We start from the raw sequence: 21,850 nt of genomic DNA, 5'->3' as shown, positions 1-21,850 counted from the left end.
AAGTGATTTTGTTTCTTGTTTTAATGCCTGTCATGATTTACTGTAATTTATGTATAGTAGAATATTTCCAGTGTTTTTCAGTGAGTGCTTCTGAGTTTAGCTACAGTTTTTTCTCTGGAATGAAAACTTTTACTATTGCTTTGAATATTGGCCAGGCTTAAACATTAAAATATTATTAGAACTATTTTTTAAAGTTTGTAATTGGTACAATTCTGAGATAGTATGGCATTTTAGAATGCAAATAGGCTAAAATGTAACTCTGCATTTTGTATGATCAAAATTTTTAGACTCTGCTTATAGTTTTATAAAGGCCCATAGTTTTTACTGTACTTTGAATTCTAAGAATGTGACAAATTATGAAATGCATGGTCAACTCTTGATGCATGGGTGAGTTAAATCTTGCAAAAACAAACAAAACCCACCACAAACTTTATGACCCTCTAAAACTACAAATACAATTCTAGCATTTTGTGTTCACTTCAGCAGTACATACACGATTGTAGCATTTGAAGCTCTCCATAAAATGCAGTGAAACATTACTGAAAAATGTATAATTCCTTTAGACCCTTAGTAAAAGAGACAGTATACACATGTAGGAGTAGAGAACAATGTTGCCCTTTAAATGTGAATGCTGGAAAAGCAGCTAAGCTCACTCACTCACTACTTGACTTGCTCCTGCAAAACCAACCTCAACAAAAAGACAAATTAGTATATATTACTGCTTTCACTGTTGCTTGCAAACAATTGATATTACAATTGTTAAATCTTTGAATACTGCTGTTTTGTTTTGTGAGCCTTTCTCCCAGTACCACCTCTCACCTATCTAGTTGAGGTTGGGCCACCAACAGTAAAGGCAGCCTTCGAAGAATTGTTAAGGGGTATTATGCTCATTATAGAAGATGGTGAATCTGTAACATTGTTGGGTTCAATGGCTTAATACAGATTTTTTTTGAAAAGGTTGTTTTTTATGTTCTTGCTTGTTTATGCCCCAGTTGAATCAGTTGACTTATTTTAAATTGACTAATAGGAACAGTTTTTCCTTGATCACAGAGAAGAAATTTAAATATAATTTAGAGAATTTTTCCTCAGCAATCTAAGCTATAAAGGTTCATATCTGAAATGTCTAGACAGTAATTATGACTTGACTGCATTAGAAGCCATACCTTACATCTGTAACATACACCTTTTCATTTGAAAGTGATGCAGTGTTCAGAATTCAGAAAAATCGGAGCATATCCTATATGGAAGAAACAAATTGCTACATATGAACAGAACTTGGCTGGTTTTGTGAATTCTCTCTCTGCACTGCTGATACTTAGAAGAAACATTGTTTCAACAGGTCTGTTCTGCCAAATAAAAGGAAGTTTCTTGCTGGGGAGGTTCCAGTGGATCCTTCCTAATGACGGAAAATGTTGAAATGATTTTAATTGTCTATAAGACAACATATGTTTCTTGTGTTTGCTAGGCCTATTCTTCTTTACTGCTAATTTCAATTCATTATAGGATTGACAGAGGGAATATTATAAATTATATACACTGGGTGCTCTGTGTCTGTAGGTTCTATATCTGTGGATTCAACCAACTGTGGATCTGGATCAAAAATATTTGGGGGAAAGAAATTGTTGTTGATGTGTACTATGTAGTTAGGCCTACAGTGGTTGCATCTGTACTGAACATGTACAGACCCTTGTCATTCCCTAAACATTACAGTATAACAAGTATTTACACAGCATTTGCATTGTTTTTGGTATTATAAGTAATTTAGAGATGATTTAAAGTACAGTAAGTCCTCACTTAACATTGTTGATAGGTCCTAAGACTTTGAGGGAAACAACATAATGAAACCATTTTACCATATGCTAACTAGTGTAAGCAAGAGTTGAGTTCCTGTAGCATCCCATCAATATTATAATAAAACAACCTTCAACAAAATGAGGTTATTCGAGGACCTGCTGTATATGGGAGGATGTACATGGGTTATATGCAAATACTATGCCATTTTATATAAGGGACTTGAGCATCCAAAGATTTTGGTATCCAAAGGTGGGTAGGGCAGGGGTGCCCTGGAACCAATCCCCATCAATATTGAGGGATGACTGTATATCAAATATTTTATACTTAAATAAATTTAGGTTTAAAAGGCCAGAAAAGGTAGAGGAGGCATTATAGAAGCTTTTTTCATTTCAATCCCTATGGTAAATTCCTTCCTGTATCTTTAGTTTATTACTCAAAGTACTTGTGTGAAGGGGTGTGTGTGTGTTTTTTTAATGTGATAAAATACACATAACATAAAATTTACTATTTTATGGCGTATAATTTTCTATGGTTTTAAAACCACAGATATTTCTGCTAAAGAACCTCGATTTTGTTTGTTTGTTAATCCTCACCTGAGGATATTTTTTTCCATTGATTTTTAGAGAAGGAGGGAAGGAAGGAGGGAGAGGGAGAGACAGACATCGATGTGAGAGAAATACATTGATTCGCTGCCTCCCCACACGAGCCCCAACTGGGGCCAGGGATCGAACCTGCCATCCAGGTATGCACCTTTGTCCGGGAATTGAACCCTTGACACTTTGGTGCTCAGGCCGACTCTAACTGCTGAGCCACCCTGGCCAGGGCTAGATTTTTTAAAAAATTTTTATTTATTGATTTATTTTATATATATATAGAGAGAGAAGCATTGATTTGTTGTTTCACTTATTTATGCATTCATTGGTTGACTCTTGCTTGTGCCCTGACTGGGGATTGAACCTGCAATCTTGGTGTATCAGGGTGATGGTCTAACCAAATGAGCTACCTGGCCAGGGCCTAAAAGAACCTAGATTTTATCTTTAAGATAAAGTCATGCAAAAGGCAATAGGTTGTTAGGATTAGGAAAAATGTCCTGAAGGAGATAACACAACTTGGTTGTATTTTTTTCAGCATTAATTTAACAAGTATTTATGGAATGCTTTCCATGTTCTAGGTGCTGGAGATACAGCAAAGAACAAAAATGGAGTCCCCATTCCCATGGAATTTATGTTCTAGTGCAGAAATGGGGGAAATACGATTTATCTAACATGCACCTGGCCATGCCTCTGGCTTTGGTGTGATTTCACATCTTCATGGTCACCCTGGTGTTCTATGTGGTATCTTAAATTAATCTACTTTCTTGTTGAAAGAACATAACATTAACATAGTTTCTTATTCACAATATGAACTAGAAGATTTGCATTTTAAAATACAAGTCTAGAGAATTTCTTGCAAGTTTTGTCTTTTGACCATAACTTTCTTGCTTAATAATAATATGTGGGACTTACTTAGGACAGTGTTCAGATCAGATATTTGTTTTCTTACCTTATTCCTATGTAACAAAGAAAAGTAAAAATTAAGATAGTTTGTTTTACTTTTTTTTAATTCTCATTCTCACTCAAGGACATTTTTCCATTTTATCTTCAGATAGAGTGGGGGGCGGGGGAGAGAAACTGCTGCGAGAGAGACATATCAATTGGCTGCCTCCTGTACAACTTCAGCCAGGGTTGGGGACTGAACCACAACCCAGGTACATGCCCTTGACCAGAATTGGACTCTTCTGTCCATGGGCCGACACTCTAACCGCTGAGCCCAACCGGCCAGGGCTGTTTTACATTTTAATGCACTTTTGCTAAATGTAAAAAGGACATAACAATATGGACAAACTTGACTGATCATTCTCTTTTAGTTAAGGTTACAAAGCCGTTCTTGTGAGGTATTCTGTCAATTGACCTTCCACAATTTTTCAGAGAGATTAAATTTATTCTGAGAATATTGAGATTGGAAGTAGATTGAGGAAGTTTTATACTTTTTAAAAATTTCATCCTCAAATAGCTTAGGAGTGGAAATGCAACATATACTTGTTTATTAATGATGAAGTAGTAATCTAGGGCATAGTTCAAAATACATACGGGGTGGGCATAAGTAGTTTACAGTTGTGAATATGCAAACGCAGAGTTTATTCTTGTATTATTATTTATTGGATTATTTATTTGTATTATAACTGTAAACCTACTTTGCCCACTTCTGTATGCTTTCTTTCAGTTTCTTTTTGTGTCTTTATGAAGTATCATAATGCAAAGAGTTGAAGAGAAGAGGGGTTAGATTGCAGCTGTCAGTATAACCTCTACAAACTTCCTGTACTCTTTCCTTTTTATAGGCAGTCTTTAGAGCAGTATCCGAAATCATAAGCTGGTAAACAAAACATGAATCATTTCTTGTGTAGTTATCTCTCTGAATTAAAATCCAAATAGAAAATGGGCCAGATTTCTTATCAGTAGATTCATAAGCAGTGGATATTGTCAATTATAATTACTTTATGTTTTATTTAAATTATTATTCTATAATCTTTGATACCTTTCGTTCAGTTGACATCTGTTACCACTTTTCTTCTCCATCTGTCTATCTTCAGAGAATGAAGAATGCCATTTTATTTTTTTCTACTAGCTGTTCTGCAAGAGAAGGTTTAGCTGAAAGAATTATTGTGGTAAGTACTGTGTTCTCTCAATCAGCCCTTCTTTTAACTTCCTTTTTCTTCTGACCACCTAACTTTCTTTAGGACCACTCCCTCAACAAAGGACCTGTCTACCCTCCAACGTAATACTGACCCTGTCTTAAGCCCTTGCCCCTCTCCCACCAGCCTTTTCTATTGTGGCCTGGCCCTGATGCTTATCCTGCTTGCCTTATAGCTGTCTACTCTGAGGTAACATCAGACTGCTCTCTTGTCAGATCCTGGTCTGTGCATCTCTTTGTTCTGCCTTTTATGTGGTATCTAAACTCTGTCCTGGTCTGAGGAATGGAGAACTCCAAAAGGGGCTTTGAGAGGCATTCTTGTGTCTCCATTCCTCTATTCAGGGAGGCATGTTTGGTTACCACGAAGGTGGAAGATGTGAGAATAAGCAGGCCTGGAACTGGATGAGAGAGTGAGCTGATCTGTTACCCTTAGGGCAGTTAGCTATTGCAGGAGCACAGGTGACATGGCATGGCATTGAGATAAAAGGCTTTGCAGAAAGGAAAGGGAAGAGGAACTTGTGGCTGTGAGACAGATCAGCATTAAGTTAGAGAGAAGTTGGTCTTTGGGCAGGTGTGTGGTTCTAATGAAGCTAGGGAGCAGGGGACTAAAGGAAAGTTTAGGAAGGGTGGAAATTATTGAAGGAATACAGTGCCTACTGCATGGTCTCTTTCAGCTTGCTGTTTGGAGCAAACATAACTGCCTTAATGTTCAGTATTCTTAAGTACTATTATGCTGATTTTTTAACTAACTGAAACATTATCAGTTCTATTATTTTGATAACTTGTTTTCATACATACATCTGTTGTAAATTAAGGATGTTTCTCAAAGGAAAAAAATTTAATATAACACTTATTTTGCTTAAAAATGATGCTTTAATTTGTCCCCAAGAAATTTGAACTTTTTTTTATCCTCACCCGAGGACATTTTTCCAATTTTTGTTCAGATAGAGCGGGAGGGAGAGAGAGGAAGAGAGAGAGAGAGAAACATCGATGTGAAGGGACACATCGAATGGCTGCCACCCGCACGACCAACCAGGGCCGGGGACAAACTGCAACCGAGGTACGTGCCCTTAGCGGGAACCGAACCCGGGTCTCTCTGTACCGCAGGCCAACGCTCCAACCGCTGAGCCAAACCGGCCAGGGCGAAATTTGAACTTTTAACTATAATTTTAATTATAGTAAACACTAACTACTCAACTATATTTATTTTTATTTTTTATTCTTATCCTCACCTGAAGGCATTTTTGCATTTATCTTTAGATAGAGCAGGAGGGAGAGAGGGAGGAAGAGAGAGAGAGAGAGAAAAACATCAATGTGAGAGAGACTCATTGAGTGGTTGTCACCCATACAACCCCAGCTGGGCCTGGGTCCAAACTGCAACCGAGAACGTGCCCTTAGTGGGAACCAAACCTGGTACTCTGGTTTGTGGGCCAACACTCTAACCTCTGAGCCAAACTGGCCAGGGCTAATGTTTTTTTTAATCCTTGCCCAAGGATATTTTCTATTTATCTTCAGCTAGAGTAGAAGGGAGGGAGAGGGAGGGAAAGAGGGAGAGAGAGAGAGAAACAGACAGTGAGAGAGACATATCACCTTGTTGCCTCCTAAATGACCCTGACCAGGGCTGGAGATGAACTACAACCGAGGTACATGCTCTTGACTGGAATTGAACACACAGCTCGGGCCGATTCTCTAACCACTAGCAAAACTGGCCAGGGCAGATTAATATCTTTATAGTAAATGTTACTTAATTTTTTATAATTTTGCCTGCCATAGAATATAGAAGATTAAAGTGAATATTTGTCTTGATACTTACAGAAAGTAGTTTGTAGACGTTTAAATGTTTTCACAAATTTCACTGAGCATAGACATTCACAATCAATCATGTGGTCATGGCAATCTGCAGATATTTATTGGTTCAGAGAGGGTTGTTATAAACTTTAACATTGCATTCACTTTTAAAGATGAAAATAAAGTGCATTCCGAGAGTTATGTGTGGGATGGATGTGGGAAATCATTTTCTGGGGATGAGATTTGGGGTCTGACTTAGTCTGAGAACTTTTTAAGAACACCAACTGTCAGAAAACCATTTTTTTCCCTTTTCTTTTGTTCCACTATCTTGCTGAGTCACTATTCACCAAATCCTGTAGCAAAAACTGATGAATGAGTGGGTAAAGACAAATATTTAGATAGCATTGAATGAATAAGGTGGAATGTGTCTATGCACAGTGTATGTATAGAGTAAGTTAATTTTTACATGTCTTAATTTCTTTATAATCACTCTGTGTGCCATTCAGTATATTGGAAGCAAAAACTGTGTTGTATTACTCTTTTTTTTTCTTCTTCTTCTTTATGTCACTGGCTTTAATTGCCTCAAATATTTTTCTTGGTATCTTAACTGTAAAATTTGAACCTGTCCTTTAGTGTTGCTCTGAATCAGTTGAAAAATTTTCATAGTACCCTAGCCTTCTTGACAGAAAAATGTTGATTTTAGTTATATATTTCTTACCAGTTGTAATGATTTTGTACTTATTAGTGACTGGCTAGTTTGAAATACTAGCAGAAAAAAGAAAAACGCACACACACACAAAAAACCCTGCCCATTTCATTTGCCCCCTTAGAGGTTTATCTTATAAAAGGCTTTCAGAGCTTTGTTTTGTAAGTTTTTAGCATTTTATAAAAGAAAAAGAATCCCAGAAATAAAATATGAGCCTCTTTATAGTTTATTAATGCTTAATGCTCACGACTAGCCTTGGGACCTTGCTTGCTGTCTCTTCTTCATTAGATAAAATTTGAAGGTGTATTCACTGAATCTCCCCTTGTATAGGATTGGGCACAATCAATATAACCTTGCTCCTTGTCATCCTCCATCTCGTTTAAAGTACATATTTATTCCATAAATGATGCCACCTTCCTTTCATTACTTGTGGCATTCACTTTGCCTCATTAAACCTGATGAGTGTAATGGGAGGGCTAGACCAATATGATATGTGGAGTTGTGATAGTTACTTGTGACTTTCTTTCTAAAACCTTAGGATTTTCTTTTTTTTATCCTCACCTGAGGACATTTTTCCATTTTTCTAGTCAGACAGAGTGGGAGAGGGAGAGAAAGAGAGAAACATCAACGTGAAAGGGACACACTGAGTGGCCGCCACCCACACGACCCAACCAGGGCCGGGGACAAACTGCAACCGAAGCACATGCCCTTAGCATAAACCGAACCTCAGTTTCTCTGGACCAGATGCTGACCCTCTAACCGCTGAGCCAAACCGGCCAGGGAGGATTTTCTTGTATGCTCAAAACAAAGTAACACAGTTTTTCATTTCCCCCTAGTTATTCCATGTATAAGACATTGTCATTTTATTTCAAGCTTTCTTCATTGGGATTTGAACAGTGGCACTGTGGCCCTGGAATTTGTGACATTATGTTATATGCCTTTATAAACTCTCCTCAGAGATCTTATTTATTGCCATGTCTGTCACTTCTATGCAAAGGACTCATATGCCTATATACCTTTAGTTTCAACTTTCTCCCTAGCATCAGACCTCTGTTCCAACTATACTTTTTGGTCTCTCCTTGCTATCCTTTCTCTACCACTAGTAAGCTTGTCATCTTTTTAAAAAATCCTCACCAAAGGATATGTTTGTTTGTTTTTAATTGATTTTTAGACAGAGAAACATCAATGTGAGAGAGAAACATCAATCGGTTGCCTCCTGTACGTGCCTCAACTGGGGATCAAACCTGCAACCTAGGTATATGCCCTGACAGGGAATTGAACCACCACCTTTTTTGGTGTACATAATGATGCTCTAAGCAACTGAGCCACCCAACCAGGGCAAACTTGTGGTCTTTTCTTATAACATTTCCTCACTAGTTCTTCCCATTTCTTTTAATGACATCTTCGTTTTCTAAGATTCAGAGTCTCAGAACCTTTTCATTTCTTTAACATTTCATTTAATTACTATACTATGTGTAATTTACTTCTGCAGCATTTCTCCCGACCTCTTTTTAGTCTGCTTGCCATGATTATATAGTTCAGGTCTGCACTTTTAGCCTTAAATTCTCTAAAAGTTTCCTTTCATTCTATTTCATGCTTCAGACTGCTGCCAGATTAGTCTTTCTAAAACATAGCTCCAGTCTCATCACTTTCTTAACCCAAGACCTTCATGGTTGAACTATACATTCAAAGGTCTCTTAGAGCTCTAGCTGCTTCTGTACCTATATCTCCCACTGTTCTTTTAAATGTGCCCTGAATTACAATCAAGCTGTTGGTCACTTCCCTAAATATAGTCTTCTTTTCTTATTGCTGTGTTGCTGTTATTTCTTCTTCCAGTTGTCTCTCCCTCTTCCCTTTTACCACCTTATCTCCACCAGTATTGAAATCTTATTCTATCCTTATGGTCCTTCTTATACACCATTTCTTTTTTTTTTTTTTTTTTTTAATCCTCACCCAAAGACATTTTTCCATTTTTTTTTTAGACAGAGTGGGAAGGAAAGAGAGGAAGAGAGAGAGAGAGGAGAGAAACATCGACGTGAAAGGGACACACCGAGTGGCTGCCACCCGCACGACCAACAAGGGCCGGGGACAAACCGCAACCGGGGTACGCGCCCTTAGCAGGAACTGAACCCGGGTCTCTCTGGACCGCAGGTCGATGCTCTAACCGCTGAGCCAAACTGGCCAGGGCTACACCATTTCTTTTTAATCATTTTCAGTATTACACAGGTGGGGATGTATTTACTTTCTCTGTTCCTGCTTTTTTTTTTTTTTTAAATATGTTTTTAATTGATTTTTAGAGAGTAAGGGGGGAGAGAGAGAGAGAGAAACATTGATGAGAGAGAACCATCAATTGGCTCCTCCTGCATGCCCCCTACTGGGGATTGAGCCTGCAACCCAGGCATGTGCCTTGACCAGGAATCAAACTAGAGACCTCTCGGTGCATGGGATGACACTCAACCAACTGAGCCATACCGGCTAGGTCTCTGTTCCCACTCCTTAAAGCACTTTGTATATCTGACATGTATCTTATTGTATTCTGTATTCTACTTATTTGCCTCACCCACTCACCCTACCCTCTATAGCAAGTTGCTTGAGAGTAGAGATTCTCCTGCAACCCTAGCATAGGTCTTTGTTCACAGATGCTCAGTACATGTATTTGCTCATACATGTGAGAAAACATGTTTCAGAATAACCATTATATTTTTTTTATTTTAGGCTTGACCGTCTTTTTATCTTACTGGATACTGGCACTACTCCAGTTACAAGAAAAGCTGCTGCACAGCAACTTGGAGAAGTGGTAAAGCTTCATCCCCATGAGCTAAATAATCTCTTATCTAAAGTAAGAACTCTCTCTCTCTTTTTTAGTATAATATAGTTGTGGAAATGTGTCCACGGATAGGAATATGAAAGTAAAGACAAATTGTCTCATTTTATTTTAGTGACTGCTTGTGGTCTTCAAATTCCATTAAATATCTTAATATTTCTCCAAATATTTTAACATTTTTGCTATTTATAATTTATTTTGTTTGTCACAAGATTTAAAATATTTTGGGGTTTTTTTTGGCATCAAGTTTGGTTGTTTAAGGGATGTGACAACATAAAACCTTTTACCTGTGGCATAAATTTGAATCTGATCCAGTTTGGGAATGAACTAAGTTGTTAATCTAGTTTGTTAGTGCTCTAACTTATTTTTAATGGCTAATAATTATATCAGAGATGGCAATGTTCAAATGGATGTGTACTTAGGGCAATGATTAAAATTATGTGAGAAGCTAGTTGTCAGCTTTTTGAAAATGGAGGCTTTCTGCTTTGGCGGATCACTGTTTTCATAATCCTAGCCTGTGTTCTTTCCCTAAGCAATGGCTGTATTTTCACCGAACTCTGAGCTTGTAGAAGTGTGCCTGTGTGATACTAAGCAGGAAATTCCATGTGTTTAACTCTCTAGCATATAAAGTAAAAACAAGAGTGCTTTGGGCAAGGGGAGAACAGGGGGTAGGATGCGGGAGCAATATGATAGTCCAGACATTGGAAGCCCCAAGATACTGCTCTTCCTACTGGTCTTACCCTCTCTTTTCATTCTCATTTGTTCCCCGCTGATTCTTACGAGTAGGAGTTCTAAGCCCTTTGTTGATATATAAATCTGTTACTATGTGGTTCTTACCATAAGGGCTAACAGTGACTCTCTTTCCAATATATTCCCTGCTTAGATATTATCAGAACTTTCTCTTTTTTTTGTTTTTGGTACATGCCCCTAGCGGGAACCAAACCCAGGACTCTCTGGTCCGCAGGCCAGTGCTCCAACCGCTGAGCCAAACCGGCCAGGGCAGAACTTTCTAACCAAGATGTAGATGGAGAGACAGTGATTTAACATCTACAGGCTCCATGTTCTCAGAATGGAGGATGCGTATTAGGCAATCTTATACTCATATGTGAGATGGAAGGATAGAGAACCATATCCATTTTTTCTCATTCCAAGGGAAGAGAGGAGAACTGAATGAGCTGAAACTGGAAACAATGAACAAGGGTAATCTGTACTGAATTGAAAAAAGGTTTCCAACCTTCCAAGTGAATTCTGGTCTTCATAACTGAGACCTCAGCATACTGGCCGCCATCAAGTAGTTCCAAAAGAGGCCAAGTTTGTCTTTAGCACCTTTACCTCCTAGCCTCTTCTATCCCGTCAGTGTTTTTCTGTTGCCTTTCAGTTTTATTTTTTAAACATCTTTATTGAAATATATATGTAATACAATTCACCCATGTAAAGTATGCAGTTCAGTGATTTTTTAAAATTATATTCACAGATATGTGCACCTATCACCACAATCTAATTTTAAAACATTTTTATCTCCCCTAAAAGAAGCCTCATGCCCATTAGCAGTCACTTTTCATCATTCCTTGGCTCATTCTCAGTCTGAGGCAACCACTAATTTAGTTTCTGTCTATAGAGTTGTCTATTCTGAACATTTTGTATGATTTTGTGACCTCTTGTGACTGATTTCTTTTACTTAAAATGATATTTTCAAGGTTCTTTCATATTATAGCACATCTCATTACTTCATTCCTTTTTATTGCCAAATAATATTCTGTTGTATGGATATGGATATACCACATCTTATCTGTTCATCAGTTGATGGACATTTGGATTGTTTCCACTTTCAGCCTATAATGAAAACGCTGTTAAGAAAATTCATGTACAGGTTTTTGTGTGGATGTATGTTTTCATTGCTCTTGGATATAATATACCTGGAATAAAATTATTGGATCATGTTTAACATGAGGAACTGCCAGACTGTTTTCCAAACTGGCTCCACTGTTTTACTTTCCCGACAACAGTGTATGAGAGAGAGGACTGATTTCTCCACATCCTTGCCAGAACTTGTAATTAACTGACTTTGATTATATCCATACTAGTGAATATAAATGATATTTCATTGCCCTTTTTTGTATTGTTTTTGTTTAAAACTTTAAAAAAATTATTTGAGAGAGAGGAGAGAAACATTGATTCATGTCCCTCTTATTTATGCATTCATTGGTTGCTTCTTGTATGTACCCTGACCAGAGATCAACCCTGCAACCTTGGCATATTGAGACAATGCTCCAACCAACTGATCTTCCTAGACAGGGCCTAGACTATCAGTTCTATTTCATTAATCTGTATGTCTGTTTGCCAGTATCACATTGTCTTGGTAATTGTTGCTTTGTAATGGGTATTGAAATCAAGAATGTGAATCAACCAATTTTATTGATTGTTTTGGTTATTCTGGGTCCCTTGCATTTTTGTATAAATTTTAGGATCAACTTACTCATTTCTGTTAAAAAGCCAGCTAAAATTTTGAAGAATTTTGTTGAATCTGTAGATCAATTTAGGGAGTATTAAATATTTTAATATTAATGCTTCCCATCAGTGATATTAAATATCTTAATATTAATGCTTCTTTGTTTATTTAAATCTTAATTTCTTTCAATAGTATTTTGAATTTTTGTAGTTTTCAGTATTCAAGGCTTGCATTTCTTTCGTTAGATTTATTCTTAAGTATTTTATAATTTTGATGCTATTTAAAATATAGGATTATTTTCTTAATTTTTTCAGATTGTTTATTGGAAGTTAATAGAAGTGATTTCTATTGATTTTTGCATATTGATCTTGCATTCTTACTGAACTCATTCTTTCTGCAAGGTTTTATAACGTTTTGCATTAAATAATGGGACTTAATAAGATACATTTTGCTTTTTAGCATGTTAAAAGCTATGTTATTTTAAAATATGCTTAAGTGTTCTTTTATTAAAAGTTCCCTATTCCTTTTTTAAGATATAGTGAGTGATATTTCCTGTAAATGATATAATCTTATAAATGATTTTAATAATTTCAAGAGATTTTATATAAATTTGAGGGCTGCTAAATTATAATAATATATAAATTTGTATTTCTCTGCTCTGGCTACTTTAAAAAAAACATTTTTTGGTATATAACTGTTTTATTTTATAATTTTTTAAGGTGTTGATATATTTAAGGAGTACAAATTGGGATACTCGGATAGCAGCAGGACAAGCTGTTGAAGCTATAGTGAAAAATGTACCTGAGTGGAATCCAGTGCCAAGAACCAAACAAGGTGCTTTTAAGTGGAAAACTTGTTTGCAGTAAAAGTTAACTGTAGAATTAACTAAACTATACATTTTATATTGTAATAATTTCTATTTTAATATAAAGGCTTAATTTTCATACTTTTAGATATAGCTTTGTCAGGAAATGATGTTGAATAAGGTGATTTTCACCATGCTTTAAAAAAAGACTACTAAACAAAATATTTTCCTATTTATTCATTTTTTTTAATTTTTGTTTTTGTTTTTGTTTTTTTTGCTAATCCTCACCTGAGGATATTTTTCCATTGATTTTTAAAGAGAGTGAAAGGGAGGGAGAGAGGCAGAGAAACATTGATGTGGGAGAGACACATTGATTGGTTGCCTCCCACACGACTCCGAATGGGGCTGGGGATGTGCCCTTGACCAGAATCGAATCCGAGACCCTTCTTTCCTCAGGCTGTTGCTCTAACTGCTGAGCCAAACCAGCAGGGCTCATATTTATTTTTTTAAATGATTAATTCTACATTATGCTTGACTTATAGAGACTATTTCTTCCCTGAAGGAATTTATGTCCTAAAAAACAAAATTAAATCAATACAAAGTAAATATTTGAAACAGTCTATTTTTTGTTGGTGGTGGTGGTAGAAGAATAGTGTAATTATTTTCTAAATTTAAGCACAATTACTTATTGATATTTGAGCATACCTAATTTTGTTGTTGTTATTGTTTTAAATATTTATTGATTTCAGAGAAAGAGAAACATCAGTTTGTTGTTCCACTTATTTATGCATTCTTTGGTTGATTTTTGTGTGTGCCCTGACTGGGATGCCTCGCTGTTGTTTTTTTCAATGTGTCGTTTAGATGTCTTGTAGTGGAAATTATTTTTCTGACTTCCTGTAATGATATTTAAAAATGAGTGTATGCTTTAAAAAAATGTGTAAAAGGTACACATTTTCATTAAGTGAAAATTTAATAGGGTGCAGCTGGGTTTCACTTTCAAGTCACTTTGATAATATCACTTTTATTATAAGTCTTAACTTGTCTAAAATTTTTGTTTTAATTTACTGGCACATTATTATTTTGAGTGATTATGTTAATTTGTCTTTTCTCTCATTAATTGAATATATAACCAGAAGAATTTATAACTTGATTTTAGAAAAGAGCTTTCTTTTTTCCAGCATATTATCCCTGATTATTTTGCTATATAGAGATATCTGAACTCAGATTTTTTTTTACAAAACTTATTAGTTACACTGGCATTAAAATTTATAGTAAGGTTGTTTATTATCACTAGAAAATTTAAAATATTTGTAGCAGTTCTCTTTAAGTCAAGTAATTATGCTTTAGTTTATAGATGAATTATGTGCAAATGCCAGCTAAACAAACCAGTGAATGATTACAATATATATATATTTTTTTATGATTTTTAAAAATTTATTTTAAGAGAGAGAGGGAGGGGGGAGGGAGGGAGGGAGAGAGAGAGAGAGAGAAGTAACATTGATGTGAGAGTGAAACATTGATCAGCAACCTCTTCATGCCCCTGACTGGGGATCAAACCTGCAACCTGGGCATGTGCACTAACCAGGAATCAAAATGTCAACCCTTTGGTGCACAGAACAATGCCCAACCAACCAAGCCACACCAGCTAGGGCTACAGATTTTGTTTTGTTTTGTTAATCCTCACTCAAGGATATATTTTACATTGATGTTTTTAAAAGAGAGTGGAAGAGGGTGGGGGAGAGAGAAACATCTAGATGAGAGACACATTGATTGGTTGCCTCCTGTACTCAGGGATCGAACCTGCAACTGAGGTACCTGCCCACTACTAGAAATCGAATCCATGACCCTTTGGTGCTAGGGCCAATGCTCTAACCATTGAACCACACCAGCCAGGGCTACATTTTAAAATTTATATTGGCATATTTTTTTGAAGAGGAATACCGAACATTTTGTAGATACTTTTAGGCCTCACAAGGATATATAATTTTAGCAATTTACCAGGGAATCATAATTAGCTTCATATTATGAGAAGTGAGTTCTATTGAATAAGTAGTTGCTTTGTGTCCCAAATATTTCTCAGCTATAGGGAGGGATGATGCTTATTTATTAATATATTCTGTGAGTATGTTTATCTTTCAATTTAGCACTATAATAAATTGATACTATCACCTTGGTATTTTAAAATTCTTTTTACAAATATGTTTTTATTAATTTTTTTAGAGAGAGGGAGGGAGAGAGAGAAACATCAATATGAAAGAAAAACATCAATCGGCTGCTTCCTGCACGCACACCCCCTACTGGGGATCGAGTCCGCAACCGGGGCATGTGCCCTGACTGGGAATCTTAACCAGGACCTCTCAGTCCATGGGATGACATTCAGTCCACTGAGCCACATCAGCCGGGCTACCTTGTTATTTTTAAACAATTTAACAGTAAGTGAAGACGCATGATATTTAACATACATATTTCAACATGGGGGGATGCATTTTTTTCATATAACATTGTGCTTTTTGTTGTCAAAAACAGCCATGCATACACCCACTAACATTCTGATAGTTTGTAGGAGGGGAACCACTGACTAAATAGTTTATTTATAAATAAGAACTGATCATAAATAAATCTATAGTAGCTTTTCTATTTCCTTCCCCTTTTACTTTTCTTAAAATATTATCCATCCACCACAAGTAATGCTATTTTCTTTTATTTTACATTTTGGCTATGTGCTCAAATTAAATATTTTTAAACCTTATTTAGAACCTACTTCAGAAGGTGCTATGGAAGATTCATCTACTACAGATCGATTGAATTTTGACAGATTCGATATATGTAGATTGTTACAACATGGGGCATCACTGCTGGGATCTGCTGGTGCAGAATTTGAAGTACAAGATGAAAAATCAGGTATGTAGTAGTCCCAGAGAAGAAAGTCTGAAATGTGTGTGTTCAAACTAATTTATCACTTGATATGCTATGAATCAGTAATGCAAAATCTAACATATTCACAAAATGTAAAGTGACTGAAGTTTGCTGTTGGGGATTAGAGGTGCTATGAGTGGGAAGATAACCAGAAGTACTTGGTCTAAAGCTACTATCTGAATATATTTCTTCCCTTAACTGAATATGTACTATATATATAGGGTGGGGCAAAAGTAGGTTTATAGTTGTTTGTATGGAAAAATAATACAGTAATAAATAATACAAGAATAAACTCTGTTTTGTGTACTCACAACTATAAACCTACTTTTGCCCCATCCTGTGGCATTAATAATGGGTACATGTTAATAATTTAGCAGCCATTTTTTGTAATATAGAAACTATAAATTATTATCCAGGAGCTTCAGTTGAATAGATTTTAAGAGCCAGGATTAGTACAGATTGTAACGTTTTCACAATTCTGGAAATTTGAAAGGCTATATGATAGTTTTCTTTTTTTATGTGTTTTAAGTATTTGTACAATTTTATCTATTCTTGCTGGTGATCAAAGCAAAAACTAAAAATGAAAAATAAATCTTGGATAGGTAATTGTCCCATTATCTTTAAACTTACAGAATCTATCTGGGTATAAAATAAATGTTTTGGCCACTCAAGATTGATACCTTGAGTGGAAAATACCTTGATATTTTTAATGGATTTGTAAATAAATAAGTTCTTTTGACTAAAACCAAAACAGAACAGTGTTTTGTTGCTAATTAAATTAATCATTAGTATATCTGCCTAAGTTAATGAAATGATCTTCAATTTTACATCTTAAAAAAATGTCCAGTACCCATTCTCACTTAATATGGTTTCTGGTAAAAATATAGTTTAGTATTTTTGGAGAAAATAGGAAAATTTGCTCAAGTTCCAGAAACGCGATAGTTTTTCTAATAAGGGAGGTAGAAACTTTTCAGTTTAAAAAAAGTTATTTCTAAACATTAATTTTATTGATTTTATTAGAGTACCCATGGACATAATCAGAGATCTTTGGCCCTAATCTAGGAATAAAAGTCAGTGTCACTTTTGTCATTTACAAAAAAAATGTGTTTGGGTCTTATCCCAGAAATTCTGATTTAAAAGATCTCTGGAGAGCTCTAGGAAATTGTATTTAAAAGAAAAAACTCACCCTGGCCGGTTTGGCTCAGCGGTTAGAGTGTCGGCCTGTGGTCCAGAGAGAGCCGGGTTCGGTTCCCGCTAAGGGCATGTACCTCGGTTGCAGTTTGTCCCCGGCCCTGGTTGGTCGTGCGGGTGGCAGCCACTCGATGTGTCCCTTTCACATCGATGTTTCTCTCTCTCTCTCTGTTCCTCTCTCTCCCTCCCACTCTACCTGAACAAAAAAATGGAAAAATGTCCTTGGGGAGGATAAAGAAAAGAAAAGAAAAAACTCCATTTGTGACTCTGATATGTAACCAGAATTGTAAACCCTGGAACTCAGTTTTAAATGCTGGTAAGCCACCACATGCTGAACAGTGCTTATTTAAAATCCTAAAATAGGTTTTCTTTCAATAGCTGTTCATTTGTGTTTATCTTCTCATGTGTATGAAGAACACATCCATGATTAGTTTAGGTGCTGGTCTGAGTTTCCTTTGCAGTTGTGCAGGTTATTTTTCCCAGTAGTACTTTCCCTGGAACAAGAGGACTAATTTGGAGCCTAGTATTTCCCTGGGTAGAGCAGCATTAAATTAAAAAATAAAATAAAATAAAAGTTTTATTGAGATATTCACATTTTATACAATTCACTCATTTTATTTTTCTTTATTGATTTTAGAGAGCGAGGAAGGGAGAGGGGGAGAGAGAGAGAGAGAGACATCGGCTGGCCGCCTCCTACATGCCCCCCACTGGGGATTTGGCCCACAACCTGGGCATGTGCCCTGACTGGGAATCAAACTGGTGATCTTTTGGTGCACGGGTTGACGCTCAACTACTGAGCCACACTGGCTGGGCCAATTCACTCATTTTAAAAGTGTATAAATCAGTGGTTTTTAGTATATTCACAGATATGTGCAATCTGTTTTAGAATATTTTCATTATCTCAGGAAGAAACCCCATATCCTTTAACTATCACCCTTTTGTCCCCCTATGGCCTTTCCTCACCTTCCCAACCCTGAGTGGCTTTCTGTCCTTATAGATTGGCCTATTCTGGACATTTCATGTAAATTGAATCATAAATATGTGATCTTTTGTTACTGGGTTCTTCTACTTAGTAGAATGTTTCTAGGGTTTATTCATATTGTAGTATATATCAATACTTACTTCATTTTTTATTTTATTATCTTTTTTATCCTCACCCGAGGACATTTTTTTGCATTTATCTTCAGATAGAGCGAGAAGAAGAGAGGAAGGGAGAGAGAAACATCGATGTGAGAGAGACACACTGAGTGGTTGCCACCCACATGACCCCAACAGGGCTGGGGACAAACTGCAACCGAGATATGTGCCCTTAGTGGGAACCGAACCCAGGACTCTCTGGTCCGCAGGCCAACGCTCTAACCGCTGAGTCAAACTGGCCAGGACTACTAATTTCATTTTTTAAAAATAGTTTTTATTGTTATAGGATATATTCATTTTTTATTTATGGTACAATATAGGTAACATAAAATTTACCATCTTAACCATTAATAATTTTTTGTTAAATATGTAGAGAGGAAGGGGGAGAGAGAGAAACATCCATCGGCTACTTTTCTGCATGTCCCAAACTGGGGATCGAGCCTGTAAACCAGGCATGTACCCTAATCAGGAATCAAATTAACCTCTTGGTCCATGGAACGATGCTCAATCAACTTAGACGCACTGGCCAGGCACCATCTTACCATTTTTAAGTGTACATGCCGTCCAGTAGTATTAAGTACATTCATATTGTGATGCAGCTAATCTTCAGAACTCTTTTCATCTTGCAAAACTGAAAATTTAAACCCATTAAACAACAATTCCCATTTCTTCTTCTCCCCCAGCCATTATTCTATTTTTTGCCTTTATGTATTTGAATACGCTAGGTACTCCATGTAAGTGGAATCATACAGTATTTGTCCTTTTGTGACTGGCTTATTTCTCTTAACATAATTTCTTCAGGGTTTATCCATGTTGTGGTATGTGTTAGAATTTCTTTCCTTTTTAAGGCTGAATATTTTAATGTATGTTTATACCACATTTTGTTTATCCATTATTCCATCAATGGATACTTGGGTTACTTCTACCTTTTGGTTATTGTGAATTATGCTGCTGTGAGCATGGGTAGACAAGTATCTCTGTGAATCCCTGCTTTTAGTGCTTTTTGGGTATATACCCAGAAGTAGAATACTGGATAACATGTTAATTCTATTTTTAATTTTTTTAGGAACTGTCATACTGTTTTCTTTCTTTTTATTTTTTATTTTTTATCCTCACCCGAGGATATTTTTCCATTTTTTTGTACAGATAGAGTGGGAGGGAGAGAGAGGAAGGGAGAGAGAGAGAGAAACATCGATGTGAAGGGACACATCGAGTGGCTGCCACCCGCACGACCAACCAGGGCCGGGGCCAAACTGCAACCGAAGTACGTGCCTTTAGCAGGAACCGAACCCAGGTCTCTCCGGACCACAGGCAGACGCTCTAACCGCTGAGCCAAACTGGCCAGGGCTGTCATACTGTTTTCTATAGTGGCTACTTCATTTTACATTCTTATCAACAATGCACAAGGTTTCTAATTTCTCCATATCCTTTCTGCATTGTGGGACTTGTAGCTGGTGTATTAAATGAAGAATACATAGATTATGACCTGCTGAATAAGGAGGCACAATCCACCCTCAGCATGTGAGTTCCCACTTTAGGAAAGTGAAAACCTTAGAGCTGTTTTTGTGTGTGTTTTTTTTTATCCTCATTCGAGGATATTTTTTCATTTATTTTCAGACAGAGTGGGAGGGAGGGGGGAGAGAGAGACAGAGACATCGATTGGTTGCCTCCCACATGACATGGACCAGGGCTGGGGACTGAACTGCAACTAAGGTATGTGCCCCTGACTGGAATTGAAACTGTGACTCTTTGGTCTGAGAGCCGATGCTCTTAACTGCTGGGCCAAATGGGCCAGGACCAGAGTTGTTTTGATTGAAGGCACAGTTTTAAATACATTCACACAAAGGAAGTAAAATCACAAGATTTATGACTTACAGATCCTAGAAATGGCTGAGGATGGGGGGCAATGAGCTAGGGGAAGGGCAGTCCTCTGTCCCAGATCATGAGTGAACAGGAGATAGAGGGTAGCAGGTACCTATTAATTCTAAGGTGGTTGGGGGAAGGTCACTGATTTTCCCAGGCTTGACTCTAAGTGGTTGTTTTAAAAGGTGCCCTAGGAAAAGCAAAGTAGGAATTTCTGGGAATCTAAGCTCAAGCTCTTACCTAAATTTCCAGACTCTGGGTATGAGGAAGGGTTGTCATTACTGTAAAATGCCTAGGCAGCAACTCAGAATAGCTGGTTTTTCATCATACTTTTTTTGTTTTGTTTTTGTTCATCCTTACCTGAGGATATTTCTCCACTGATTTTTAGAGTGGAAAGGAGTGAGAGAGGGAGGGACAGTGAGAGAGAGAGAGAGCTACATCAGTGTGAGAGAGACACATTGATTGGTTGCCTCCTGAATACACCTGGACCAGAGATCCAACCTTTGACCTTTTGGTGCATAGCCAACATTCTATCTACTAAGCCACATCAGCCAGGGCTCATCACCCTTTTAACACTTGTTATTTTCTGGGGGTGTTTTTTTGTTTGTTTGTTTTGTTTTTATGATAGCCATCCTAATGAATGTGAAGTGGGCTATTTCATTTTATGGCTGAATGATATTCCATTGTATGGATATCACATTTTGTTTATCCGTTCCTAGGTTGATAACATTAAGGTTGTTTGCACCTTTTGTCTATTATTAATAATGCTGCAATAAACAATTATGTACAAGTTTTTGTGTTTACATATGTTTTCATTTCTCCTATGTAGATACTTAAGAATGGAATTGCTGGGTCATGGTAACTATGTATTACCATTTATGGCATTACCATTCTGAGGAAATGCCATACTATTTTCTAAGGTGGTTCTACCATTTTACATTCCAATTCCACCAGCAGTATATGAGTGTTCTGATCTTTCCATGTTCTTGACAACATTTGTTATTACCTGACTTTGATTAATATCCATACTAGTGAATGAAGTGCTGTCTCGTAGTTTTGATTCGCATTTTCCTGATGACTAATAATAATACTGAACATCTTTTCATGTGTTTATTAACCATTTGCATATCTTTGGAGGACTGTCTAGATCCTTGCCACTATTTTTTTAAATTAGTTTAAATTTATTTTTTTGTCAGTGTTATTTTTCTTTTTGTTATAGATTGCCTTCCTTTTTCCCCCATTGACACCCTCCTCCCTGCTCCTGTCACCCCTCCACTAAATTGTCTGTCACCCTTGTTGACAACCAGTTGATCACAGATGCAGCTTTATTTCTGGATTCTCAATTCTATTCCATTGGTGTCTGCCATTATGCCAATATCTCATTGTCTTGGTTACCGTTGCTTTGTGGTAAGTTTTAAAATCAAGAAGCACGGGCCTCCAACTTTATTGTTCTTTTTTAGGATTGTTTTGGATATTCTGGGTCTTTTGATTTTCTTTTTTTATTTTTTTTTTTATCCTCACCCGAGGACATTTTTCCATTTTTTTTTTTTTGTTCAGGTAGAGTGGGAGGGAGAGAGAGGAACAGAGAGAGAGAGAGAGAAACATCGATGTGAAGGGACACATCGAGTGGCTGCCACCCGCACAACC

General features: G+C 36.7%; 1 protein-coding gene across 2 annotated transcripts in view; it reads left to right on the top strand.

Annotated features, from left to right (window-relative positions):
• BTAF1 (B-TFIID TATA-box binding protein associated factor 1) overlaps positions 1–21,850 on the top strand; it is a 107,732-nt gene that overhangs the window by 3,482 nt on the left and 82,400 nt on the right. For both annotated transcript variants that reach the window (XM_036264778.1, XM_036264779.1), the window contains exons 2-4: positions 9,734–9,857; positions 13,011–13,125; positions 15,851–15,997. In XM_036264778.1, the coding sequence (XP_036120671.1) occupies positions 9,734–9,857; positions 13,011–13,125; positions 15,851–15,997 (386 nt within the window). The remainder of the gene's footprint in view (positions 1–9,733; positions 9,858–13,010; positions 13,126–15,850; positions 15,998–21,850) is intronic.

The sequence above is a fragment of the Molossus molossus genome, unplaced genomic scaffold, assembly GCF_014108415.1.
Source record: "Molossus molossus isolate mMolMol1 unplaced genomic scaffold, mMolMol1.p scaffold_m16_p_17, whole genome shotgun sequence".
In the NCBI taxonomy this organism is placed as follows: Eukaryota; Metazoa; Chordata; class Mammalia; order Chiroptera; family Molossidae; genus Molossus; species Molossus molossus.
This window is presented reverse-complemented; position numbering and strand designations above follow the sequence as displayed.